At 35.0% G+C, this 27,090-nt stretch overlaps 1 protein-coding gene across 1 annotated transcript in view; it reads left to right on the plus strand.

The window, feature by feature from the left end:
- The window catches only part of LOC149807467 (dolichyl pyrophosphate Man9GlcNAc2 alpha-1,3-glucosyltransferase-like), a 69,461-nt gene extending 44,453 nt beyond the window's left edge, over positions 1-25,008 (plus strand). Inside the window, exons 9-14 of the mRNA XM_089966903.1 lie at positions 6,849-6,934; positions 8,610-8,694; positions 14,110-14,180; positions 16,121-16,189; positions 16,963-17,104; positions 23,819-25,008. Of these exons, the coding sequence (XP_089823029.1) occupies positions 6,849-6,934; positions 8,610-8,694; positions 14,110-14,180; positions 16,121-16,189; positions 16,963-17,104; positions 23,819-24,100 (735 nt within the window). The 3' untranslated portion in view covers positions 24,101-25,008. The remainder of the gene's footprint in view (positions 1-6,848; positions 6,935-8,609; positions 8,695-14,109; positions 14,181-16,120; positions 16,190-16,962; positions 17,105-23,818) is intronic.
- Positions 25,009-27,090: the final 2,082 nt, after the last annotated feature.

Here is a 27,090-nt window from a genome sequence, read left to right on the forward strand (position 1 = left end):
TTATTCAGTAGGCATGGAGAGACGGTAACTAGAATAGTCTAAACGACAGCCAGTTTCTTTTTAAAAATGTACCCAGATAAAATAGCCTGCTGAAATTTCAAAGGAAACAGATTACCTTTGAAGCACAGACTGTTATGAAAACGTACTCAGCAAATGGGAGAAATACCAGTCTCAATCATGCAATACAATTATTTGATGTTGCCGCCACAATAAGAAATGGGCAATCGTTTGGTTCTCCAAAGCTGTCCTTTTGTGGTGACTTCAATAGCGCATGCACCCTTCATCAAAGAAAGCCGACTGCAATCTTTCAGCAACAGCAAAGAACTTTTCTTCAAAGGAAATCAGTACCAAACTTAAATAATAGTGATGGAATCTGATGGATTTTTCTATTTTCCAACGTGACTGGAACATGTTAACTGTGCTTTGAAAGTTTCCTTTTTGTAGGGAAAAAAGTTTATGTTTACGAATGCTACCAACAGCGGCTTAAAATGCAAACTAACTTTTACTGACTTGGAACGTACTTTAAAGCAAATGTGTTTCGTCATTTGTTACGTGATTGTGTTGTTTTTCCACTTAATTCAGACCAATATGACCTGTTACAAAAATAATGAATATTTTAAAGCTGTGAGTGTGCATATTTTCGATGGAATCACTTGTATTGTGGATTCAATGTTTATGATGAGGTTCACAGGTGAGTACACGGTGTTGATACTCTAGTCATGCTATACATTAGACATTTATATATAAACAGGATATACGTATATGTACCAATTCATGGTTCTCTAAATAAAGTAAACTATTATATTATGTCTTCTCTGTTTTCACTACAGGTGTATTTCTCATTTAATATGCATCAATTTAAGATGGTAACTGTGCCGACGAAGCACGTATTTTGCCATCCGCATTTATTACCCCCACCCACCCCACACAATTTTTTGGTTTTGTTGGGTTTACATTTTCTTCAGCTAACTGACTTGGTTGCATATAACACAGTTTGGTATATAACATGGTCGGGTTTTATGGCTCCCAACTACCGTGTTATAGCAGGGTCACACTGTATATGGGATATTTCAAGAAAATTGTGTTATATTTATTTTACAGATATATGGTTTTTGTTTTCTTTTTAATGTTGTTTACAGCTTAAAATCAGATTCAAGTAATGAAGTTATAAAAAAAGATGTATGTGAAAAATACAGGTAGATATGTAGAGAAAAAAAGGAATGATTAGAATGTATTTGCATAATAAATTTTCTCTTGTTGTGCTGAACTAACATTGAGAGAAGTTTATTCTTTTAGTAGCGCAGTCATGTTCCTACTGATTACATGGGTAGAGTAGGATACTCGACATTTCTTCATCATACCTATTCTGTTAATATAATGTAATAATGTATTTGCTGGAGACACATAATTTAGTATACTACATTTCGCAAATAATACTTACCTGATCACAATTAGAAATAGTCCCTCCCACACTTCCCTGTAATGTGAGCATCCTTTAACATATCACTCAAGTAAAAAAAACTGCTTCAAACTGGATATGTTTGTAGCCACTAGGTGGGTAGAAAGAGATGTTAATCCATAAGAGTTATTTCCCTTTGTCTGTTTATGTAGAGGGAAGAAGTTTTTCTGACTTACCGGAAGGGCTTGGTTCAGAGGTAACAAAGATAGTTATCCTAATGTAGTATGATCAGGTAAATATTATACAAGAAACATAATTTACTAAATAAATTTGCTTTCCATCATTTTGGACTGTAATGATAGAAAGTAAATATTCCTCTTGCTTCAGGCCCAAATTTCTTTCTGTAGGACATTTCTTCACTGAGATTCAAGTTGGTTGACTATGCAATGCATGGCTAATGTCCACAGTGTATGTTCATGAATAGAACATAAAGTTATTGGCATGGTTAAAATTTTTGCCATTTTCCCCAAAATGAGCACAACATCTCCATATCTGAGATGGGGTTTCCATACATTACAAGGGTTTAGGTGGTGATACAATTAAACTTTAAATGCACCAGTTCATCCTCTCAAAACCTGTATAATGGTTTTCTGGTTGGAGTTGCCGCAAACTCTTGGGTAAATGCAGCTGTCAGACTTTTTACCAGATTTTCCTTCCCATTTTCATGCATGCATCTAGCTATGCAGTCAGATAAACTTTGCTCAAATCATGGGATCTGATAGGATCTTTCCTGTAATTGCCAGTCCTGTGGAATCAAATCAAGGGATCTGATAGAATGGGTCTTTCCAATAATTGCCAGTCTTGTGGAATCAAATCATGGGATCTGATAGGATCTTTCCTATAATTGTCAGTCCTGTGGAATCAGATCATAGGATCTGATAGGATCTTTCCTATAATTGCCAGTCCTGTGGAATCAAATCATGGAATCTGACAGGATGGATCTTTCCTATAAATGTCAGTCCTGTGGAATCGAATCATGGAATCTGATAGGATCTTTCCTATAATTGTCAGTCTTGTGGAATCAAATCATGGAATCTGATAGGATGGATCTTTCCTGTAATTGTCAGTCCTGTGGAACCAAATCATGGAATCTGATAGGATGGATCTTTCCTGTAATTGTCAGTCCTGTGGAATCAAATCATGGAATCTGATAAGATGGATCTTTCCTATAATTGTCAGTCCTCTGGAACCAAATCATGGGATCTGATAGGATCTTTCCTATAACTACCAGTCCTGTGGAATCAAATCATGGAATCTGATAGGGTGGAACTTTCCTATAATTGTCAGTGCTGTGGAATCAAATCATGGAATCTGATAGGATGGATCTTTCCTGTAATTGTCAGTCCTGTGGAACCAAATCATGGAATCTGATAAGATGGATCTTTCCTACAATTGTCAGTCCTCTGGAACCAAATCATGGGATCTGATAGGATCTTTCCTATAACTACCAGTCCTGTGGAATCAAATCGTGGAATCTGATAGGGTGGAACTTTCCTATAATTGTCAGTGCTGTGGAATCAAATCATGGAATCTGATAGGATGGGTCTTTCCTATAACTGTCAGTCCTGTGGAATCAAATCGTGGAGTCTGATAGAATGGATCTTTCCTATAATTGTCAGTCCTGTGGAATCAAATCACGGAATCTGATAGGATGGGTCTTTCCTATAATTGTTAGTCTTGTGGAATCAAATCATGGGATCTGATAGGATCTTTCCTATAATTGTCAGTCCTGTGGAAGATAGATTTACTGTCCCTTTTTTTGCTTTGAGCAGTTTTGAAATATTGAGACAGGAGAATTTATTAATCCACGATGACTAGAACTTTTTCTGTGCACTTGATAAAGATCATACAGGCAGTTTTTCTTTGAAATAGGTTCCTTAGATTTGTTTGTGGAAACTTAGTGAAACTTTTTCAAACTACATGAGCAATAATGAAACCTAGATGTTTTGTAATGATTTATTATACTCACAGCTGACTGATTCAAGAATAATTATTGATGCATTTTACTTAACAATTATCATCTGGTCACATTGACAACCTGACTTTTGAAAATGGTTTGAGAGCGCATATTTGTAATGATTTAATTATTTTCCAAATGGTAATTATGGAATGATCTCCATAATTATCGTGTAAAGAACAGATGATAACACCATTTGTGGGTGCTACATGATTGGTAAATCAGTCACACTTTTAACAAAATCCAGAGGGTTAATTGTTAGAAACGTGTACCTTTTATTTCCAAACACACCTGTTGGAGAAATCTTGAGTGTTATAACTAAGTCACCTTGAAATTGGTGACATGCATCAAAATATCTTTTGACAAGCCAGTTGTTTAAGTCAGCAAGATCACAAATTGCCAGAGGTAAGGTTTGGACTTGAAAGTTGGTGAATTTCAGATACATAAAAGTATTCAAGATTAAAATGGAACTAATAAATTCAAATATTTATTTCCAATTTGAAACAACTTGCTTTTAGTAGTAAATATTCACATTATGTTGTAAATATTCATATTATCTTGTAAATATTCACATTATCTTGTAAATATTCACATTATCTTGTAAATATTCACATTATCTTGTAAATATTCATATTATCTTGTAAATATTCACATTATCTTGTAAATATTCATATTATCTTGTAAATATTCATATTATCTTGTAAATATTCACATTATCTTGTAAATATTCATATTATCTTGTAAATATTCATATTATCTTGTAAATATTCACATTATCTTGTAAATATTCATATTATCTTGTAAATATTCATATTATCTTGTAAATATTCACATTATCTTGTAAATATTCATATTATCTTGTAAATATTCACATTATCTTGCCTGTGTGAGAAAATGTAGGACTGATTTAAAATTGATGATGAAATGGAATGACAGACTTTGAGAACATATCACATGAAATAAAGGATTGATATATGTAAAGAAACTAGGCATTTATGTAACAGAAGAATGTACTTCATATAAACACCAGAATAATTTGCTAATATATATTCTGTAACAAGATTGCAGGATATAAAACATTGCAGTACTTAATATGACCTCTTTATCTCTCAAGTTTTTTGACTTTCCTGCAGGCAAGTACTTTGCAAACTTGTGCTTGTCAGGGCCAAATTCGAGCTTGTCCCAGGCCTCAGGCAAATGAATTTTTTTACCCTGCAAAGCCACACATTATAAAACTTTTCAAATCTATGGGTATGCATGAAGTGAGTTTCCTTTGCACATCTTTTGGCTGTTTGACTTTGTATGACAGGTTCCATGAAATCTACTGCAGTTCATTCTGAGGCACACTTACCCTTATGACATTGGATTCAGGGTGATAATCATAGAAAACTTGCTCTAAGGCTGTGGTGAAAGTTCTGTCATTGCTTATATTTCCTAAACTCCATGCTGGATTTTCTTCATATTTTTGATGAATTGTTACAAAGCATTCAGTAGTACATGTACCTACTCCATTGACATTGGGATTTGACAGTCATTGACGTTAGGATTTGACAATTATTGACATTGGGATTTGACAGTCATTGACATTGGGATTTGACAGTCATTGATGTTTGCATTAATGTTTTGGTTCAAGGTTTATTCATTTGATTACATTTTTAAGCTCCTTCAAGGATTTGTTTCATACATATCTCCCTCATTGTAATGCCTTCATTATAGTACAATTCTGTATAAAACAGAATACTACTATGGACAATATGACCGATATTCAACATTGAATTGCTCTGACATTTTGTTTATATCTCTCCAACCCACAACCTCTCCCCACAGGCAGTTTTCAAATTTTGTATCCTTCTCATTCTATTGTGGTTCAGTACACATTATTTTTAGCAGGTATGAGCATCAAGTACCTTGGTATAATGAATGAGAACAATACTTTCATGAATCATTATGAAGTTCATTCGGAGTCACTTTTTTTTTCTTGCTTGCACCTATAACCTGGTGGTCAAAGGCACAGTCATGGAAAATTTACATTAGATTTTTTTGGTAAAAGGTTTTTTTATTTGCTTATATTTCCTAAATCTGTTGATGAATTTTATTCATTTTTTGGACTAATCATTTTGAAGTCAAAACAACATGATCACTCAACCTTTTAACCATGGGGTCAAGGTCACATTTTGCATAAATGTTTCAGTTGTGGGGTCAACATGCAGGCCTTGGTCTTTCAATTAAATCTTCATAAAGTTAAAATGTTTCAAATTGGAGCTTGAGTCTTATGCTAAAAGTGAGAAAATAGAGTCACCTTGTGCTGCTGCCACCAAAATGCTTGACCTTTTTTTGCATGTCTTTGAGGGCAAGATGAAAACTTTTTGATGTATTTTGTGCCTGTGCACTTTTCTACTTAGAAAAATTTTCAAATGAAGAAAAACTGTACAGATTATGTAAAGATTTGGCTGTGTCAGATATCAGTGAAATCCATAAAAGTATGGATTTAACTGCTTGCACAGAGGTCATCTTGATTAGGTCATGATGAACATAACCTGTAAAAAATTGAGCTTGGATAATCTTTTGCTGGAGTGGTACTACAGTTGTGGAAACAGGTATTCTTGAACACACTGCACCAATAGATTAACAAAAACTATGTGATTAACTCATTACTTGTATTGGAAACAAGCATTTTATTTGCTTATTAACCAGGAGCTGATAAAAACTTGAATCTTGCATCTTTCTGTTCTGGGATTTTTGAGAATTATGGAATTCATATTGTATTATTTTCTTGATTAAAAAATTTGTACCCAAACATTGTTTAGAAAGGCATTTTATGCCAACTCAGATATGAAAATGATACACGTAATTTGTACAAACTCAAATATGAAAGCAGTACATATTTTTAAGTGTGTAAATTTGTACAGGTTTTACAGTAATCAGTTGGTGTCCCTGAGTGGCCTAGTGGTCTAAAGCGCTTTCCGTTACAGATCACTGCCATCTCACCTCTGTCTGCATGGGTTCGAGTCTTGGATTCGGCTAATGTAGGTATGTGAGAAAGCTTGCCAGGGTTGGTGGTTCTTTCCGGGTTTTTTCCGGGTTCTTCCTCCACCATTAATACTGGCCACCATGTATAGCCTATTGTGTGCTGAAAAATGACGTTAAACCCTACAGCAACAACAACAGTAATCAATTATGTTGTTTTGGAGTATTCAGTATGTGCTTGCTTATCATTGAAGTCAAACTACAAACTACATCACCTTGTATATGATTGCTTATTGCACTGACAAATCTGGGTCTGTACAGTTTGTTAGGAGTAAGCCATGTAGAACAAACAACACAGACCCTGATCTGCTGGCACATCAAGCAATGGTAGATTAGGGTCAGTGTTTAGGCAGCCATATTGGGTGACCAATATAATGCATTTGCTACCCTTTTTTCTTTTTTTAGGACAAAGTGGCAAACATATGGTGCAGCTTAAGTGTCATTATAAAGCTCCGACAGTTGTTAACTATGAACCAGATTGTCATCATGTGGTAAGTATACTCAAAATATGCTCACCATCAAAGATGTCATGGATTGAAAACAAATAAATTTTGAAGGATGTCATTGATTGAAAACAAATTTACAAGGATGCCATGGATAGAAAACAAATAAATTTTGAAGGATGTCATGGATTGAAAACAAATAAATTTTGAAGGATGTCATGGATTGAAAACAAATAAATTTTGAAGGATGTCATGGATTGAAAACAAATAAGTTTAGAAGGATGACAAGGATTGAAAACAAATAAATTTTGAAGGATGTCATTGATTGAAAACAAATTTACAAGGATACCATGGATAGAAAACAAATAAATTTTGAAGGATGTCATTGATTAAAAACAAATAAATTCAGAAGGATGCCATGGATTGAAAACAAAATTTAGAAGGATGCCATGGATTGAAAACAAAATTTAGAAGGATGCCATAGATTGAAAACTGAATTTAGAAGGATGCCATGGATTGAAAACAAAATTTAGAAGGATGCCATAGATTGAAAACAAATTCAGCATGAGGCTTTTGAATAAGAAGACCTATCATCTGTACTTGCATTTAAGTCAAGTCCAGCTGTAGATAGTGTTCTGCCATAGCATAATATGCCAGCAGATCGGGGTCTGTATTGTTTATTCCACAGATTACTCGTAACAGACTTCATAGACCCATTACTGTTAGCATCATGCAATGGCATATTGGGATCTGTGCAGTTTGCAGTTGGACTCTGCTTATAAGTGAGTATATGTGGGTGGTGAATTCAGATTGTTAACATGTTCTTATAAAATTAAACTTATTATGAGCCCTACATGACTTAAATTTTTGCCCTTCGCATATTGATCCAAACTTTCTTTATTTCTGCTATATCGGCAAGGCTATCCATATCATAAGGGATAGCATCCATTGGTAGATTATGAGGCACTCATTGATGAAAAATTTTTTTTAAAAAGTTGCTACAATCAAGAATATTCAATTACATACAGAAAAATTATTTGCAAGCTAGTTGAATTTACCAAAAAGGGAAAATTCTGCAAAATACAGGTTGATAGTTATTTAGTTTATAATTATATACAGATTATCGTATGTACTCGCCACAAGTTGAATCATACTGCAAACTGCACAGACCCAGATCTGTCATTATAAAATATGCCAGCAGATATGATCTATGCAGTTTGTCAAGAGTAATCAGGACAACAAACAAGATAGACCCCGATCTGCTTGTACATTATAGAATGATCTGGATTTATGATGTTTTCAGTTGGACTCGACTTATAAGTAGGAATAGATGGTATGCTAAAATTTGATTCTTCATAACAGAAGTAATCAAACAAATGAAGCAAATTCTATAGAACTTTTGAATGAAATCCACTCAAGAAATTCTGTTCTCAGAAAAATGCATTGTGTATTCCAATGCATTGTGTTATCCAGTATGTTGTGTTATGTTGTGTTATCCAGCATCTTGTGTTGTCAAACATGTAATCCAGTGCATGGTGTAATCCACATTCAACCATTTATTTTTAGGAATGTTGAATAAACCATGCAGTCATATTAAAGGAGAAATAATTTGATTGATCTCAATCAGAAGACACCAACATGATTTTAGCTGCTATTTACTTTTATACAGATACTTTGGTGGCTTTTTGCCATAGTTATTTTTTCCTGTCATATCTTTTTGCAGTTTGGTTACCACATTTTTGGCAGTACTTCCGTCTGCCATCAATCTTATGCTTAGGCCTAGTATAGACCGGTTCAAGCTGGCTTTGGTGAGTTTAGTATTTTCAGTTTTAAATTTATATTTATTATGTTTAAAATACAGCTTTCATTGCCTATATCTCATATGAACAAAACAGAATTCAGCTTTAAGGTACAACTTTCAGTGCCTATACCTCAGTGTACAGCTCTCAATGCCTATATCTCAGTGCACAGTTATCATTGCCTATATCAGTGTACAATTCCCAATGCCTATATATCGGAGTATGACTCAATGCCTGTATCTCAGTGTACAGCTATCAGTGCCTATACCTTAGTGTACAGCTCTCAGTGCCTATATCTCAGTGTACAACTCTCAGTGCCTTTATCTTGGTACACACCTCTCAGTACCTATATCTCAGTTTTCAACTCTCATTGCTTATATCTCAGTGTACAACTCTCAATGCCTATATCTCAGTGTACAGCTATCAGTGCCTATACCTTAGTGTACAGCTCTCAGTGCCTATATCTCAGTGTACAACTCTCAGTGCCTTTATCTTGGTACACACCTCTCAGTACCTATATCTCAGTTTTCAACTCTCATTACTTGTATCTCAGTGTACAACTCTCAATGCCTATATCTCAGTGAACAACTATCAGTGTCTATATCTCATATAAAGATGTATGTTAAGAGACAAATGGGGAGATTTTTTAATCACTTTCACATCAGCAGCAATGATACAGTCATTGTCATAGACATTCTTAAAGTCCAGTAGAAAGAAAGGTATGTTTTTATGCTGTGTGAGTTCTATCTTGGGTGACTTGTTTATTTGAGCATTATGGTCAACAATGCTAAGTTTTGTGTGAATGTTTATCAGTGTCAGATACATGAGTTGTAGTGACAAGATATGAGTTGTAGTGACAATCATATGAGTTGTAGTGACAAGATAGTGACAAGCATATGACTTGTAGTGACAAACATATGACTGTAGTGACAAGCATATGACTTGTCATGACAAGCATATGACTTGTAGTGACAAGCATATGAATGCAAGTGAGATGTCAGGTTCTGTGGAACATTTGTTTTGCCATCCCTATGAAAATACATGCACTGCCATCTTTAAATTTGTAAAAATGTAAAATTGAGAGTGCAGCATATGAAAATAATTTAATCCAGTTCAAGAATGAGTGTTCAGCCGTCATTTTCTTCGTGTTTATATAGGTCATATTTGGGCAAAATTTTCAAAATGCAAATTTTTCATGCTCTTTGTTGAACATGGTGTTGATGAAAACAGAGTCAGTGGTTTCTCTAACTGAATTCCCAACAGGTATCATTGAAATTATTCACAGGTTAGCTTGTCAGAAATTACTGACATCATTACCTCCCTTGAATTAGGCTTGATTTGTTGTTACATATGATGCTAGGATAGAATGATCAGACCAGCCTCTAGTGTGGAGGTATATTGACTGCATGGTTATTTCTAATACAAAATGACAGATTTTGTACTGTGTGCTATCACAAATTGCGATGAGAAACAGAACAGGCTATTGTGTTCCTGTTAGCCCTACTGGTCATAAACCAGAGAAGATTATAAAATGGCCTGTTGTCCATTATCTGTCTGTCCATTGGCACAGATTTCCTATCACTGCTCCTCCTAAACTACTTGGAGGATTGCCTTGAAACTTTATGCACACATTAATATCAAGGTTTTGTAGGCTTTGAATACAAGTTATGCCTCTCAGACGTCCAGTAAGGCTGCCACAGTGGCTTTCTTGAACATATTGTTATCACTAGTCCTCCTGAATGTAAAGTCTTAGCATACTGCATAGTGTTGATATGACTTCCAGTATAGCCATTACAGCAGCTATCTTGAAAATATTGTTTTTGCATCGCATCATGAACAAAATCTTGTAAACATTGTTCTTCCTAAACAGAAAGTCATATCAACATGTGTTTTCACCAAAAGACTGTTTATCAAACTCTTGTGTGTCATAAATAAAAATGATGCAGTCTGAACTCCATGGTAGCCGTCTTAAAAATCATGTTATCGTTACATCTCCTGGAATGATTTCTATTGACATAAATTTAATCAAAAGACATTATAAATGAGAATTTTGTCAATCTGACATCCAAATGGCTGACATTGCAGCCCTCCTGGAAATCTTATTATTTTTCATCCTCCAAAACAGAGTCAGATCAGTATGGGGTTTTCACCAGAAATCGTCTGTGTCTAGAAACTCATAAATGAAAAGTATGCTGATATGATACTGTATGTGGCCACCATAGTGGCCATCTTTAAAACTTTGTTTTTGCTACTCCTCCTGAATGGAAACCCTTCTTGTGACATCAAGGTGGCCATCTTAAAAATTCCGTATTGCTCAACAATATAAGAAATGTTTTCCACGTTCAACAATTAAATGAAGAAAGTATACTTATCTTGGATTCTTGAAGATTCTGTTTGGTCAGTAGAACATCTGTCCCTAAAAGGACTCAGTAGAGCATCAGTCCCTAAAAGGACTCAGTCGAGCATCAGTCCCTAAAAGGACTCAGTAGAGCATCAGTCCCTAAAAGGACTCAGTAGAGCATCAGTCCCTAAAAGGACTCAGTAGAGCATCAGTTCCTAAAAGGACTCTTGTTTGATTTTGAAATGCAATAAATAGAAATCTTTCAATTATACTTTGTCAAACCAGGAAATATTTTGAAGAGCTTTCCAGATTGGCCCAACTGGTAATTCTGTTTTTTTTCTCCAGCATATTACAAACAATGAAATCATCACAAACCCTTTTAAATATAGAAAGACATTATTATACATATTGTCCGGGGGGGGGGGGGGGGGGAAATGAGTGAGTAAGAGAAAAGAGAAGAATATATGAAAAATAAGTCATCTACTTTACTGAGAACAGAAATTCGAACTGCAGACTACTAATTGCATTAAACCTTTGCTTTATGGATTTATGATGGAAAAATAAGAGCAGTAAATATCAGAACATTTTGAAATATCTTAGGAAATAATGGATTACATTTAGCATATGCTATTTCAAAGAACAATTTATTTTTGAAGGTTTATTGTTGATAATTTTGATCAAACTAGGGATATGATGTGTTTATTTTATGAATATTTCTTGTCTAAAGATTAGAAAATACACAGAAATGTTACTTTTGAAGGCACTTTATTTTTTTCTTCAATCTTTCCATTTAATATTATCGTTTGTTTTCTTTTCTCTGAAGCTATTGATGTCAATATCGACTGTGTGCAGATACATATACTAGTGGGGACTCTTACCCATTTTACCACTGCACCAGGTACATATACTAGTGGGGACTCTTACCCATTTTACCAGTGCACCAGGTACATATACTAGTGGGGACTCTTACCCATTTTACCACTGCACCAGGTACATATACTAGTGGGGACTCCTACTCATTTTACTGCTGCACCATGCTCTTGACATACTTCCTTAGTCCCTCCATGCATACATTGACCAAGATGTAATTTCTTTTGTACATTTTGTAGATGGCATTGATTTTTTACAATGCATTGTGTCTGTTCTTTGTTCTTAGCATGGAATTGGGTCAAAACACTATCTGTGCATGATAGGCGCAATAATTCTTCACTGAATATTGTTATACAACTTTTTTGGGCTGATAGCAGCACAACGTAGATACAGCTCCAACCTTGTTATAATGCACCTCATTATAATGTGATTCATGTACTAATGTGGACATCATGACCAAAATCATACCAATATATAACAGTAAGGGTTTAAAGATAAAAGGGTGAAACTTAGTCTTATGTCCACATTTCCTTTAAAAACACTACAAATTTTGTTGTTGTTGTTGTTCTGGGGTTTAGCGCCATTTTTCAGCACACGATAGGCTATACATGGCAGTCAGTATTAACCCGTTACCTCATGCAAGCTCCTTTGGACACCTCTACTCCATTCACATGGAAGCGCCCTTTGACATCTCTACTCCATTCACATGGAAGCACCTTTTGACATCTGCTGTAAACATCAGCCATTTTAAGCTGGTTTTCAAGGCACCACCTTCGAGGAAAGCCCCCTATCAAATACTACATTCATTTCTGCGAATGACAATTACATCAGATCATGTGGTCACTGTAATCTACACTCTCCAAAATGGAGGTTGCAGATTTCATTCAGTACTTACAAAGTTTTCATGATTAAAATCACAATTACGAAAGCTTCAATAACTTGGGTAAAGGCTCTGATGTCGATGTAGGCAGCAATTAGTTTTTATAAATTACCAAATTCAGATGACTTAGTGATGTAGACGTGGACAAAAAACTTGTAAATTTTGAGTATAAGAAATGGCAGCTACAATTGGTCATGCAGTCTCACTGACTTGACGGTGAACGAGTTCTCTCAAGATTTTAAAGCACATAAAAAATTCTTCCGTGAAAAATAATTACACAGCTATAACAATCGGACTTTACTCTTAAATTTTTCCACACATAATAGATGTGTACCAAAAATGTAAAATGGTTAAAATTGCTGCTAAATGTAACATACACTACATTGCTTAACAGTTAACAAGCAGGCCTATGTGTATGGAGTCGAATAGGTAACAGGTGTTCTATTTATAGTGTGCTGCACTTTGTAACTATGCTCTATGAGGTAAAGGGTTAATGGTGGAGGAAAAACCCGGGAAAACCCCAGAAAGGACCACTGACCCACGAGAAGCTACTGGCAAGCTTTCTCACATACCCACATTGGCTGAATCCGAGACTCAAACCGGCACAGACAGAGGTGAGATGGCAGTGATCCGTAATGGAGAGTGCTTTAGACCACTCAGACACTTGGGGCCCCCTACAAATTTTGATAGTGCATGCTGTTACATGATTTTGTATATTATGCTCTACTCAATACATCATGGTTCCATATAAATCACAGTACTTGGTATAACACAATCAGTAGTGATGGACCCCAACTACTGCATTATAATGAGGGAGAGCTGTATGTGGTTTAGCCGTTTTAAGACCATTTACTAATTTTATCTTCTTTCTTCATTTTAAAAAACAAAACATTTTCTTTATTTCACCATCATTGAATTATGTAAGAGCCAAGAATTTATCTTAGCTTTTATGTTTACTGTTTGTTTTGTGGATGTAAATTGTTTTTTTTCCCCAGATGAAGAGCTTTATTTGGCTCGAAATGTTGGGAAACGTTTCTGTCTGCTCCTTTGTCAGTTTGTATTTTTGTGTGTCTGTATAATTATTTTGTGCTTCATTTTAAGGTGGTATACTCTATTGCTGCCATAGATGTCATAATAATGAGGGAGTGCTGTATATATGTACTAGTGTTTTAAAAATAAAAATTCATATTTGACCAGTCAGAACTTGGGACAATTCATTAATCAGATATAAGTCCAGCATAAAAGTCAGATTTCAAGTACTGTCTGTTAATTCCAGACTGAACCAAAGAGTTCATGGTTCCAGTGATAAAAATATTTGTTGCTTCTTTTGCAGATTAATTCTTCCTTGGCATTTTTCCTTTTTTCCTTCCACGTGCATGAGAAGAGTATACTTATTCCAGCTATGTAAGTGTTCCACTCTTTATAATGCAGGTATCTCCCAGCTTGCACAATTTCAACTTGCACGAATTTCACATTAATGCAATTTCACATGAATTTTAAATTTAATTTTTTATGTGAAGACTAAAAAAGACTAAAAGTTCAGTCCAAATGCAAGAGACCCTGGTCAGCCATTGCTTAATGTGCCAGCAAACCAATGTTTGTTCTACTGATTACTCCAGACATTCTGCATAGAAACAAATCTGCCGGCATATTATAAAATGGTTGATCTGGGTGTGTGCAGTTTGCAGTTGGATTTGACTTGCTAGTGAATATAAATTACATGTGAACAAATTCACAAAACGAAAATGTCTATTCAGATTGTTTTGGATGCATGACTTCTTAAATCATCTGCCATAAGCTGTTCAACTTGCATAATTCCGACATTAATTATATCATGATATAAAGAATCAGCATCAGTGGAATGACTTAACCAGTCCAAATTTGAAACATTCTAATGTCTGTAACATCCAAAAACTAGAAACTAAAAACAAATATTAACACTAGCACTTTCTTTTATTTTCTGAAATTTTACTGTATTATGTTGTCTTGTGCATCTTTTGTGATATTTTGCAAATTCTAGGAATGAGGTCATAGATGATCCTCCAATTTTATTGAGTACAATATACAAATATGTTTTTACATACACAAAGACCCCCCACCCACCCGTAGTATGTGTGTGTATGTGTATGTGTATATGTGTGTGTGTATATATATATATATATATATATATATATATATATATATATATATATATATATATATATATATACAGAGGGGGGGGGGGAGAGATGCCCGGGGGACAAAGCTATTTTCAAAAGGGGGTTGGGTGTGTGGGTGTGTTTTTAAGTTGTATTGCTACAGAGTGTTCAGTGTGGCAGTTTATAACGATGTCTAGCACTGGAGCATCATGCCACAGACATGTAGCACAATGTCCCACCCAGTCACATTATCCTGACACCAGGCTGACCAGTCCTAACACTAACCTCTTAATGCTGAGTGCCAAGCAAGGCAGCTGTTACTACCATTTTTGAAAGTCTTTGGTATGACTCGGCCAGGGATCGAACCCATGACATCCCACATCCGAGGCAGATGCTCTAACCACTAGCCATCAGAGCGGTTTCTATTAGCAATATTACCATCATCCTAAAAATCCAGCAGAAAACAGTCTAAAAATGTATCTGAAGTGGAATTGTTTCAAATTTAGTATGCATGTGTACTGTTAATGCTATCAATTTTTTTATAAAAAAATACCCTACATCACTGTTTCACTGAAAACATTCATAATTTAAATTGTTGTGATTTTCTAACAGTCATTGGATTACCCTTGTACTGCTTTAATTATCTAGGAATTAATTTTTTCTTTTCTTCTTGTGGACAAAAATGGGGGGGGGGCTTCTATTAAAATTAACTATGGTTGATATATATATATATATATATATGGCATTAAGATGTGCAAAATGTTTTTGCTTACAGTGACCTTGCTGAAGTTGGAAGGTATTTAATCTCTCCAATCTCCTTTAGGCAGCATGGTTATTAGATTATCCTGAACTTTTAATATCTTATTTCTTGGCAGAAGTAAGATTAGTTTTTATTAGTTTCCACAGAAATATATCTATGGTAATAAGAAGTAAATTTATATCCAACCTCAGGGAATACTTCTTGCAACAGTTGACATTTTTATTTGTTGAAAAGACGTACACTAATATCCATCCTGGTATATTGAATGGTCATTTTGACCATTTTAATATCAGTTGCATATAAATTAGGAGAAAGACTCAGCACAGATAATATTTGTAACCATTTAATCTTATCAGTTGCCAAATTATCTTTGACAATTTTTATTCTTTATTGTTAGTGATCTTTATTTCTATATAAAACTATACTAATAATGGCTGTGTTTACAGAGCCGTGTGCCTTTTTATTCCTGAGCGGCCAATGTCCAGTCTCTGGTTTTTGCTGATATCCACTTTCAGGTAAGGAATTAAACGCATTTTCTATTCTAAATCTCCCTTTTTTTTCCTTCATATTTCAATCCTCTCCCACTCCACAAACTTTGTTGTTAGGGTACACTGGAATCAGCTTGTCTGTCCATCCAATATAAAAAAAATATTTATACCTCCTCAACTTTTTAAGATATCTAAATGAAAATTGGTATGTTTTTGTGTCATAGCTAGATCATTGTGGTGTTGATATAATATTCAAGGTGGCTGCCGCAGTGTCAATCTTGAAAATCTTTTTTATTCATTCTTTGAAAGCCTGAACTTTAACAAAAAGGAATAGAGTTTGATTCAGCATATTTTGCACATCTCAGAACTCTTGTAAATGAGTTTGATGACCTTTAATTGACATTGGGGTTATGGTCTCACTTACTAGATTTTTTTTATTATTGTTGTAGTTTCTCATGAAAGTCTGAGATGGTTTCAATTGAAAAGAATAAAATTAGGGATGAAAAATATTCCATGTGGATTCCTGTAACCTACTTTTAACCTTTAGAGTGTCAGACCCTTCGGGGACTCTTGTTAATATATTATTTCATTTTTAAACACAGAAAAAGCTTGAAACTTGAGTCTGTTATTAGATTGCCACTGTAGGAAGTGTTCAGATGTTTTTGAGTTTGAATCAGTCCAGTTGGGGCAAGACATCAGTGGTGGTGGTTGTGTGTGTGTGTGGGGGGTCAGTCTCTCAAGGTCAAATATAATGAGGTTTGTTTAAGTCCAATTTATGTTTATCATTATTTCTATTGCAGCATGTTGCCACTTCTGATCAAAGATGGGTTGCTGATTGCCTTCATTGCCTTGATGCTTATCTACTTTATCCTGTATATGTCAGCATTTCCCATGTCAGCCACTGGCAGCGAGGCATGGTGGCTAAAACTTTGTAGACTAGTGGTAAGTGACTGCAATGTTTGCTTCATTTGTGTGTAATGTGAAGTCAAAGTTGGCTTCATTTTTGTGTAGTGTAACTGCAAAGTTTGCTTCATTTGTGTGTAGTGTTACTGCAAAGTTTGCTTCATTTGTGTGTAGTGTTACTGCAAAGTTTGCTTCATTTGTGTGTAGTGTAACTGCAAAGTTTGCTTCATTTATGTGCAGTATAACTGCATAGTGTGCTTCATTTGTGTGTAGTTTGACTGCAAAATCTGCTCCATTTGTGTGTAGTGTGACTGCAAAATTTGCTTCATTTTGTGTGTAGTGTAACTGCAAAGTTTGCTTCATTTGTGTGAAGTGTAGCTGAAAAAATTTGCCTCATTTGTGTGTAGTGTAAGTCCATCCATCAGTTCATTTGTGACAGAGCTTGTCATCACATCACTTCTACATCCACGCTAGTAATGGGAATCAGTCAGAACTTCATGATCAATAATCGATTCCACTTAACCAACTGATAATCGATTATAATTGGTTACTAAGAGCAAATTTAAATTTTGTTTGTTATACAATTATATCTTTGATCAAGAGTTCAGAATATTAGTAATCTCTTTTTTTTTATCACATGTATACTTTAACTAGTTAATAATATTACATTTTTTCTGTTGTATGTTATTTTTGTTCTACAGCTTTGTTAAATGAAAGCAACATTTATGTAACAAATACTGCTGCAATCCCCCAAAAATCTTTATTTAGATGTGATGCGTTTATAATTTAAAATACTGAAGGACATGGTTTTCTTGTTTGTTATTGCTTACAAATACTACAGATGATTTTGCATTTAAACTGAAACAAATCATCAAAATGTGTTAAAATTTATTAACTCAACAATTTAGCAGCTTGATTATGTAATCTTGACTGTATGTTCCTAATTATGAAATTTTGCACCTATGGAACATCGTATGGTTTTATATTTGTAGTTGTGAAGGGAATAAATAATTCAGATCAACTTTAGAGGCTTGGATTTTTACTAACCTTGTGCTTTGCATGCAGCAAAAAAGAAGTAGTCTACCTTTACACAGAATCGATTATGGAGTTTCACAATAAATTATCTTATTGGTTCGCTCAACCAGCTGATGATCGATTATAATCGACATTCGGAACAACACTAATCAACGCTGCCAGAGAGGTTTGTTTGAGACTTTCTAAGCTTGATATGTGGCTGGTTTGGATGCTTGAAAATGTAGTTTTTATTTTTGTCATGCCCATTTTTGGAGATATTTCTGGAAGCATTGTCAACAAGGGGTAGTTGGTGTACTCAGTTCATCTCTTCCACATTGCTAGGAGGATTATATGAAATTTTCTAGGCTATGTGGTTGGTTCAGATATTCAAAGGTTTTACACATTTTTGAATTTTTGTTTTTCTTTAGCCCATTTCTGGGTAAATTCTTTAAAAAATGTCAAGAATGGTGGTGGTTTTGGAATTTGGTTTGTCATCACTTCTTATCTCATACCCCCACCCACTACATAGAGGATTTCTGAAGCTTTATAGGCTATGTATCTGGTTGGGCAGTAACGTTTGTTTTCTCTTTTTCTGTCTCATTTTTTACAGGGGCCCTGGGTGGCCAAGTTATGGCACTGATATTTACATATGTGTCATACATCTCACCTCTGTCCACATGAGTTTGAGTGGGTTGGTGGTTCTTCCCGGGGTTTTCCAGGGTTCTTCCTCCACCATTAATACTGGCCGCCATGCATAGCCTATCGTGTGCTGAAAAATGGCATTAAACCCAACAACAAAAATAACAACATGAGTTTGCGTCTCAGCTCAACCATTGTGGGTAAGTGAGTAAGCTTACCAGTAGCTTCATGTCTGCGGCATGATGCCCCAGTGCTAGATGCACTATAAACTGCCACACTGCCAGACATTGTTGCAATATGAAAATTGTTAAAGCTTTGTTAAAAATCCAAATCACACTGCTCTTCTGCAATAAATGGACCTGATTTTTACAATATTTCATGTTATTGTTGTTGTGTTACTGCTTCTGAAACTTCTGCTTGAATTAAGTTCACACTGCAGTATTCTGTTCCACAGGGAAGTATGTTTCTGCTTCGATAAAATGCTTAAAATATGGTAATCCTAGTGTTTGGCCACAAGACCATATTTCCATCCATTTGTCTAGCCTTCTCTCTAGCATTTGTTTGTACATCTAGTTTGTCATTAAATTTGGCAACTATCATGGTCGACACCTGAAAATGCAGATTTTGACAAATCATTTTGTGCCTACAGCATTTAGTAAGAATTATTTAGCATTTATTTCATAACGATGTATTACACAATCTCATTTGTGCATCTTGTCCCAGTTTTTACCAGTTACCATGAAAATGCATAAATATTATGGACATCGCATAAAAGATGCACATATGGGCAGATCACTTTTTTCTGCATTTTTTGTTAGATGTATTGCTGTTTGTGTCATTTAACTGTCAATGGTATGATCTTGTTAGTGCAACTTGTCCTGCAGTTTTTGATGGATTACTATGAAACTTGGTAATGACTAGTTTACACACAAAGATGCCAAGTTATTGGTCTCACATATATCACATTTGCTCCCACTGATTTTCTTTGAGAGTCATTGCCCTTTTTGTGTTGCATAAAGTGTGTGACAGAAACTCGTTAGCATAGCTATTCCTCTAATTTTTGATGGATTGCCATGGAATTATGAAATATTTTTGGTCATTACATGAAGCTGTTTGTTTTGACAAAATGACCATGCTCCTGGAATTTTTTTTATAGTTATTGCCTTTCTGTATTGTAACATAATGCAGTTTATGGCACAATATTGTTAACTCAACTAGTAACATAATGTTTGATGGATTGACATGAAACTTGGTCCATATGGTCATTAACAGAAGATGTGCATTATCAGTTAATAACTTTGCTTCTGCAGTTTATACAAGAGTTAGTGCCCTTTTTGTTTTCCTAATGCAATGTATGACACAATCTCATTAGTGCAGTTTGTCTTGAATTTTTTTTTATGGATCACTGAGAAGTTTGGTATGTAGTAAGGTCATCATCTAAAGATGCACAAACTGACAATCCTTGTGCTACACTTTTTTTGTAGGAGTTATTGCCTCATTTTTTAGCAATACTGATCTTAGATCAGAAGATTATATAGGGTGGGCTGTTATCCATCATCATCTGTGTGTTAGAATAAGTTTATCGTCACTACTTACATGTAAACTATTTGGAGGATTGCCAAGAAACTTTACACACACATTCATCCCACGGTCTAGTTCAGGGTCTCTGGGCTCCGAGTGGTCTCAAGCGCTCACTGTTACGGATCACTGCCATCCGTCTGCATGGGTTCAACTCTCTTTGGTTTTTCCTCCACCATTTATACTTGCCGCCATGTATAGCCTATCCTGTGCTGAAAAATGGCATTAAACCCTACAACAACAAGTTCAGGGGTCTCAAACATGCCACCCATATTTCCTGTCACCCACAATGACACAACACCTGGCGTTTGTAAAATAATAATGCAAATTCTTTCCACAAGTGATTCAGTCCTCTGTCAGATGTACTAGTCCTCACATGACCGTTGTGGCAATTTGAGTTTGAGATTCTTGATCTTGTTGGTCCTGTAAAATAATGGTGCCATTTAGAATTGCATAGCAGCCATATTGCAAATCTTATCAATACTCCTCCAGAATGGATGGTCATATTAGCATGGGATTTTCACCAAAACACTCTTAATATTTAGTGGGTTCTATATGAAAATGGCACTGATCTGAGATCCAGTATGGGTACCATGGTGGCCATCTTGAAAGTAGTTATTGCTATCCCTCATGAGCAAATGGTTGATTCAACATGGACTTTTACCCAAATACTTTTTACTATATGTAGTTAGTTCTGATCGAAAATGGTGACAGTGTCCAACATGGCTGCTATGGTGACCATTTTTAAATGCTTGTTATTGCTTTTTCTCTAGAATAGATGGTTACATCAACATATAGTTTTCAGTAATAGATTTCTTAATATGTAGATGGTCCTTGATGAAAATTATGCTAATCTGACTTCCCGTAAGGCCACAATTTGTATTAGTGATCATCCTCAAAACTTCTTGCAATATATAGTTGGCCCAATATGAAAATTTTAATCTAAAATCCAACTTTGTCTAGCTTGAAATTTTTTATGGCTGTTTTTCTTATGAATAAATAATGGCATTAGCGCTGACATATGTAATCCTGAATGAAAATAATGCTGATCTGAGATACAATATGGCAGCCATAGTGGCCATCTTAGAATCATTGTTTTCACTATTCCTCTTGAATGAACGATAAAATTTGAATGATGTTTTCAGTAAAATACTTATTGTAATATAGCCTGAATGAACAAGATGCTAATCAGACCACTAGTATTTCCTTGATTGTGTAGAGTTTGAAAATTAGGTTTAATTGAGCTTGGGGGTTCAGTCAAACATCAGTGCTTGCATTTTAGTCTTTAATTGACCTTGGGGGTTCAGTCAGACATCAGTGCTTGCATTTTAGTCTTTAACTGAGCTTGGGGGTTCAGTTAAACATCAATGCTTGCATTTTAGTCTTTAATTGACCTTGGGGGTTCAGTCAGACATCAGTGCTTGCATTTTAGTCTTTAATTGACCTTGGGGGTTAAGTCAAACATCAGTGCTTGCATTTTAGTCTTTAATTGAGCTTATGAACACATTGACTTACACATATAACAATGAATAATGATCCAGCTTGGATTCAGATATTTTTCAATAAACAAGTTTCTAGTCAGAATTTTAATATTGATTTGAAGGTCAAAGGTTCTGACTCTGGTTTTATCTGTAATGGCTTTTGAGCATGATTACATAAACAAGTATGAAACCAATTTGTAGACATGTAAGAACATGACATTAAATTCTAGTTCAGTACCTTGTATTTTTTAAGTACAGTGGCCTGTGGATACAGAAACTCAGAATTTTGGATTTAACCAAACTTAGCATGTGGGTAACTCTTGACAGTATATGAGAAGAGTTCAGTGATCTCCACTCTATAATATGATGTTCAAGGTCAAAGGCCATAGCAGGTTTTATGCGGCCAATATCTCATCAATATAAGAAAATATTTGTATGCCTCACAATGACAGTGTCACCATTGTCCTTCCGTCTATTCATTTATCTTGATTAACTTTTGCATATAGGTCATTTCAGGCACTGGTGCCCCACCATGGAACATTTTCTGGGTGTTGCCAGATTTGATATGTTGGGCTTTCCAAAGAATATCTGACACAGTTTCAAGACAGCAGTTGATAAGTATAAAAGATGGGAAGAAACAGACTTGGGGTGAATTGCTACAATTTCTTTTTTGGTCAGCAGAGCATTAATCCCTTCTAGAGACTCTTGCTGCAGTTTCATTTTCTCGTCATTGAACTTGAAACTGAAATGCTGACTCAGTTAATAACCATGGTCCTGTATATGATTTGCAGTTTTAAATATACTGCCAAAATCAGAATTACATTGAAATTTTTTCTAAAAATCTCATGATTTTTATTATTCTGCCATCAGTGTCTCCAGATGCCATGTTTTATATAACAAAAGCAGTCCTACATTGCATGGTCATGGATCTTCAGCTACAATATGGAAAGTTGCAGTGGTTTAGTGACGAGTGTACTGGACTCAAAACTGAAAGGTCGTGGGTTGAAATCCTAGCACTGGACCATTCTGTGTCAGTTACTATGTTGTGTCCTTGGGTTAGGCACTTATCTCTGATATCCTCAGTACTAAATAAACTACTTGTGTTGCTGTGCTGTCAATTACCAGACCATACCAGACCAAAATGACTAAATATGAGCTTATTTACTTTACTTAATAGTTTAATATTAAATAGTTTCTGGAATGCAAAATAAATAGGACTTGATTTAAAGTGTTTAATAAGTATTGGTTATTGATCTGCATGGAAAAATATTCATATTGATGAGCTAACTGATTGGGCTGCCATAACATTGAGTCTGTATTAATATTTTTTTATACAAATTCAATAGTATATTTATTATGTACCATCAGCCAATAAACAGCAAAATTAAAAATCATGAAACTCATTAAAACCTAACAAATCTTTTATTTTTCCTGTGAATGATTTTAAAAGCCTGCATCCATTGTACATTCTTGATGAATCCAATTTATGATTACTTCTTTGTGACATCATATAAAAGCAGTAACATAAATGGAGCTGTTGGATTTCACTGCTTTCAAAGTTTACATGGCAACAATAATACTACAACTGTTTTTCATTTTTTTATAATAATACATTGCCATTGTTAGAAATGGGAGTCTGTGTTTTCGGTGCACAGCTCATTATTGTGCACAATATTTGATATGCCCTTTCCAGCAGCAGTTTCACCAGTTTTCCAATTTTATTTTTTCAGCAAAATTGAAACTGGGATTGTCAGTTAGTCAGTAACCACTGCCCTCTTTACACTGGCTGCTCTACTGACAACTGAAAATTCTTCAGAAATATAATATCTTGATTTTGATTTTCCATCAGTAGTGTTTCCATACATCATGTTTTCTGTAAACAGTAGTAGTCCTACATCACATTTAATGTGCATTGGATTTCAATAATGTAGCCTCATCAACCTTTAGTATGGGAAAATAGTGTGTGATTAATTTAGTGCAGGTGGAATGGAACATGGATTTAAGTATATAATAAGTATAATTCTTTTCATTTGCCTTTCAGTTTTATCTCTCTTTGACTGGTGCAATAGCTCTCACCATTGCAATGGTAGCAATGGAACCACCTCCACATCTTCCGGACTTGTTCCCTGTCCTTATTGCAGCATTCTCTTGTGGACATTTTGTGTTGTTTTTCTTGTACTACAACTATCTACAGTTAAGTATAGGATCAATGAAGCCTTCAGTTAAGGAAAAGGAAAAAGAAAAGGTTCAGTATTTTCCTAAAGAATCTTCTAAGACTGGGCCTCAAGATATCAGTCATTTGGTTCGAAAGAAGAGAATTTGAATGGGCAGGACCTCTGCTAACTCAAAGTGGATGAGTTGAGGAATGCTGCACAAACCTGTAACCATTTTGTAAGGAATGCAATTATAATCGCAAGCATTGCCATTTGTGTTCATGATGCCAATTAAGTCTAGGTATTTTCCATACTGATGGAATATAAATATCAGGGCTGTGAATGTATTTATTTTCGTAGGTATCAATGTTTGTGGTTTTGGAGAAAAAATTATATTTTTGTCAGTACATGTACTTAAATTAGTTGATTGAGTAAGATCTCAAAATGTTCTCACATCATTGTTCATTTTGTTGTAAAATTGTTACTTTGCAACAATGACAATATCTACAAAAATTGGTACCCATGAGTATACTGACCATTTTTTGACTCCTGGTGGTGGAGAGTGCAGCTGAATGTAGTTCAGTGGACTGTATCTGTGAAAACCCACTATTTCTAGCTGTACTTCTCTCACCAGGTGTAACTTTTCACTCAACTCCACACAGGAGTGGATTCTCTCTGGGCAGGTGTGGATTGCCGCTATAATCCTAAAGGACGTACTGCAGTTAGTAGCAGTCATGGGTGTAAATCAATTAAGTCTGTAACCCAACAGCACAGTGTAGTTCAGGCCAGACTTCACTTGTAAGTCCTTGAGATTTCAGTGTGTAGTGGGGTGTACTTCAAAGGATATTGAATGGACATTACTGAAAAATGGTCAACACATTTTGTGCATGCTATAGTGCCTTAAGAGATATATTTAATGTTAGAGAAATGTCTTAATTCTGCTTTGAAAAATAAAACTATACTGAAATATGCCATTTATGATGTATGCTGAAATTGGATTTACTGTAAAATGCCAGTTCTTTAGAATATTCTCAGGTCATAATACCATATTTATCTAGTTAGTTACATATCAATTTGAGGGGCCCCGAGTGGTCGAAAGCGCTCTTCGTTACGGATCACTGCCATCTCACCTCTGTCTGCGGCGGTTCGAGTCTAAGATTCAGCCAATGTGGGCATGTGAGAAAGCTTGCCAGTAGCTTCTCATGGGTCGGTGGTTCTTTCCGGGGTTTTCCGGGTTCTTCCTCCACCATTAATACTGGCCGCCATGTATAGCCTATCGTGCTGAAAAATGGCGTTAAACCCCACAACAACAACATATCAATTTGAAGAAAAAGTTTTTCGTTGATGTTTGATAATTCTCTGTTAGACAGCAACTGAAAAACTAGTTGTATAAAAATCATCCACTGCACATCGATATTATGTGATATTGCGAGACTAATGCAACATAATGTAGTTGTCCATTTGCTTTGTGTAATTTTACCATATGTGCCTTCATAATGACATGTTTACAACCAACATGCCTATGCAAACAAGCATTACTACCATGAATTATCAATATGTCTATACTACTAAGAATTACTAACATGTCTATACTACTAGGAATTACCAGACTGCCTATACAACCAGTAATTACCATCATGTTTACACTTCCAAGAATTAACCAGACTGCCTATAAAACCAAAATTTACAAACAGGTATTTACTATGAAGAATTACCAGACTGCCTACACAACCTATAATTACGAACATGTTTATACTACAAAAAATTACCAATATGCCTATACTACCAAACATTACCAACATGTATATACTACCAAGAATTACCATGATGTCTATACTACCAGGAATTACCAAACTGCCTATGCTTCCAAGAATTACCAGCCTGTCGATTCTTCCAAGACTTACCAACATGTCTATACTGCTAAGAATTACTAACATGTCTGTACTACCAATAATTGCAATCATGTCTACGCTACCAATAATGACCAGATTGCCTATACAACCAATAATTACCGACATGTCTATACTGTCAGGATTTACCAGACTGCCTTGGCATCCAATAATTACCAACATGTCTATACTACCAGGAATTAACAGACTGTCTATGCAACTGATAATTACCATCATGTCTATACTACCAAGAATTACCAGACTGCCTATACAACCAATAATTACCATGATGCCTATACTACCAGGAATTACCACACTGCCTATACTACCAATAATTACCAATATGTCTATACCGCAGAAATTACCAACATGCCTTTACTACCAAAAATTACAAGCCTGTCCCACCTGTATACAGTGTATATTATATTTGTTTTCTTGGTAAGTTTATTGCATTTTTCATTATAGGTTTAGTTCAGTTGATGGCTTTAAGAACTATATCAATAAACATTCCTCAGGATTTCATAGAAGTTATTATTAAAGATATTTGATTCACAAAACATTAATTTGATTGCAGCAATACACAGGCGGCACATGCACACTCTTTACTGATATTGAGGAAATCGTGAAGGTATTCTTATTGTAATTTTCTTTCATGCCAATGAAATGTAAGTGAGATAGAGGGTAGTACTTAAACATCCAAAATGAAAGCTACTTTCTTACTTTGTATGCAAACTTTCTACATTTAGCTCAGGACTATTTTAGGTATTGTTTTGAGATACATTTCACAATAAACGAAAATGAAGTTACGGTAACCTACTTCAAGCAACTATGGTTTCAGAATTTTCCTTTAGGTTTATTTCTGAGACACTCTTATACATGTGTTACAGTTTTTTGTTGTGCATTGAGATTTCAGGTATTGCTACCCATGAAATTTGAAAATGGGTAACGGTGACCTAGAAGACTTAAATAATGATGTGGGATTTTTGGGGCAATTTCTTCACATCTTATACTGTTTCATGCATATACACATGAAATTTCATTCTTAAGAGAATTTTTAAAAATGTTATCAAACTTTTTTCACATTTTTCAACTTTAGATGTCTATTTACAATGTTTGAATTCTTGCTGAGGGGTCATGGGTGGTCTCCCCTTTACTTTACAGCTTACTCACATCTCACCCTACAATATTTACAGGAATTAGCATTATTTAAGCAAGTGAGACTTATTATTCATGAGCTTTTATGTGTAAAAATGTTCTTTACTTAATGTGGC

Source organism: Sinohyriopsis cumingii, chromosome 1 (assembly GCF_028554795.1).
Source record: "Sinohyriopsis cumingii isolate HCF-2022 chromosome 1, ASM2855479v2, whole genome shotgun sequence".
NCBI lineage: Eukaryota > Metazoa > Mollusca > Bivalvia > Unionida > Unionidae > Sinohyriopsis > Sinohyriopsis cumingii.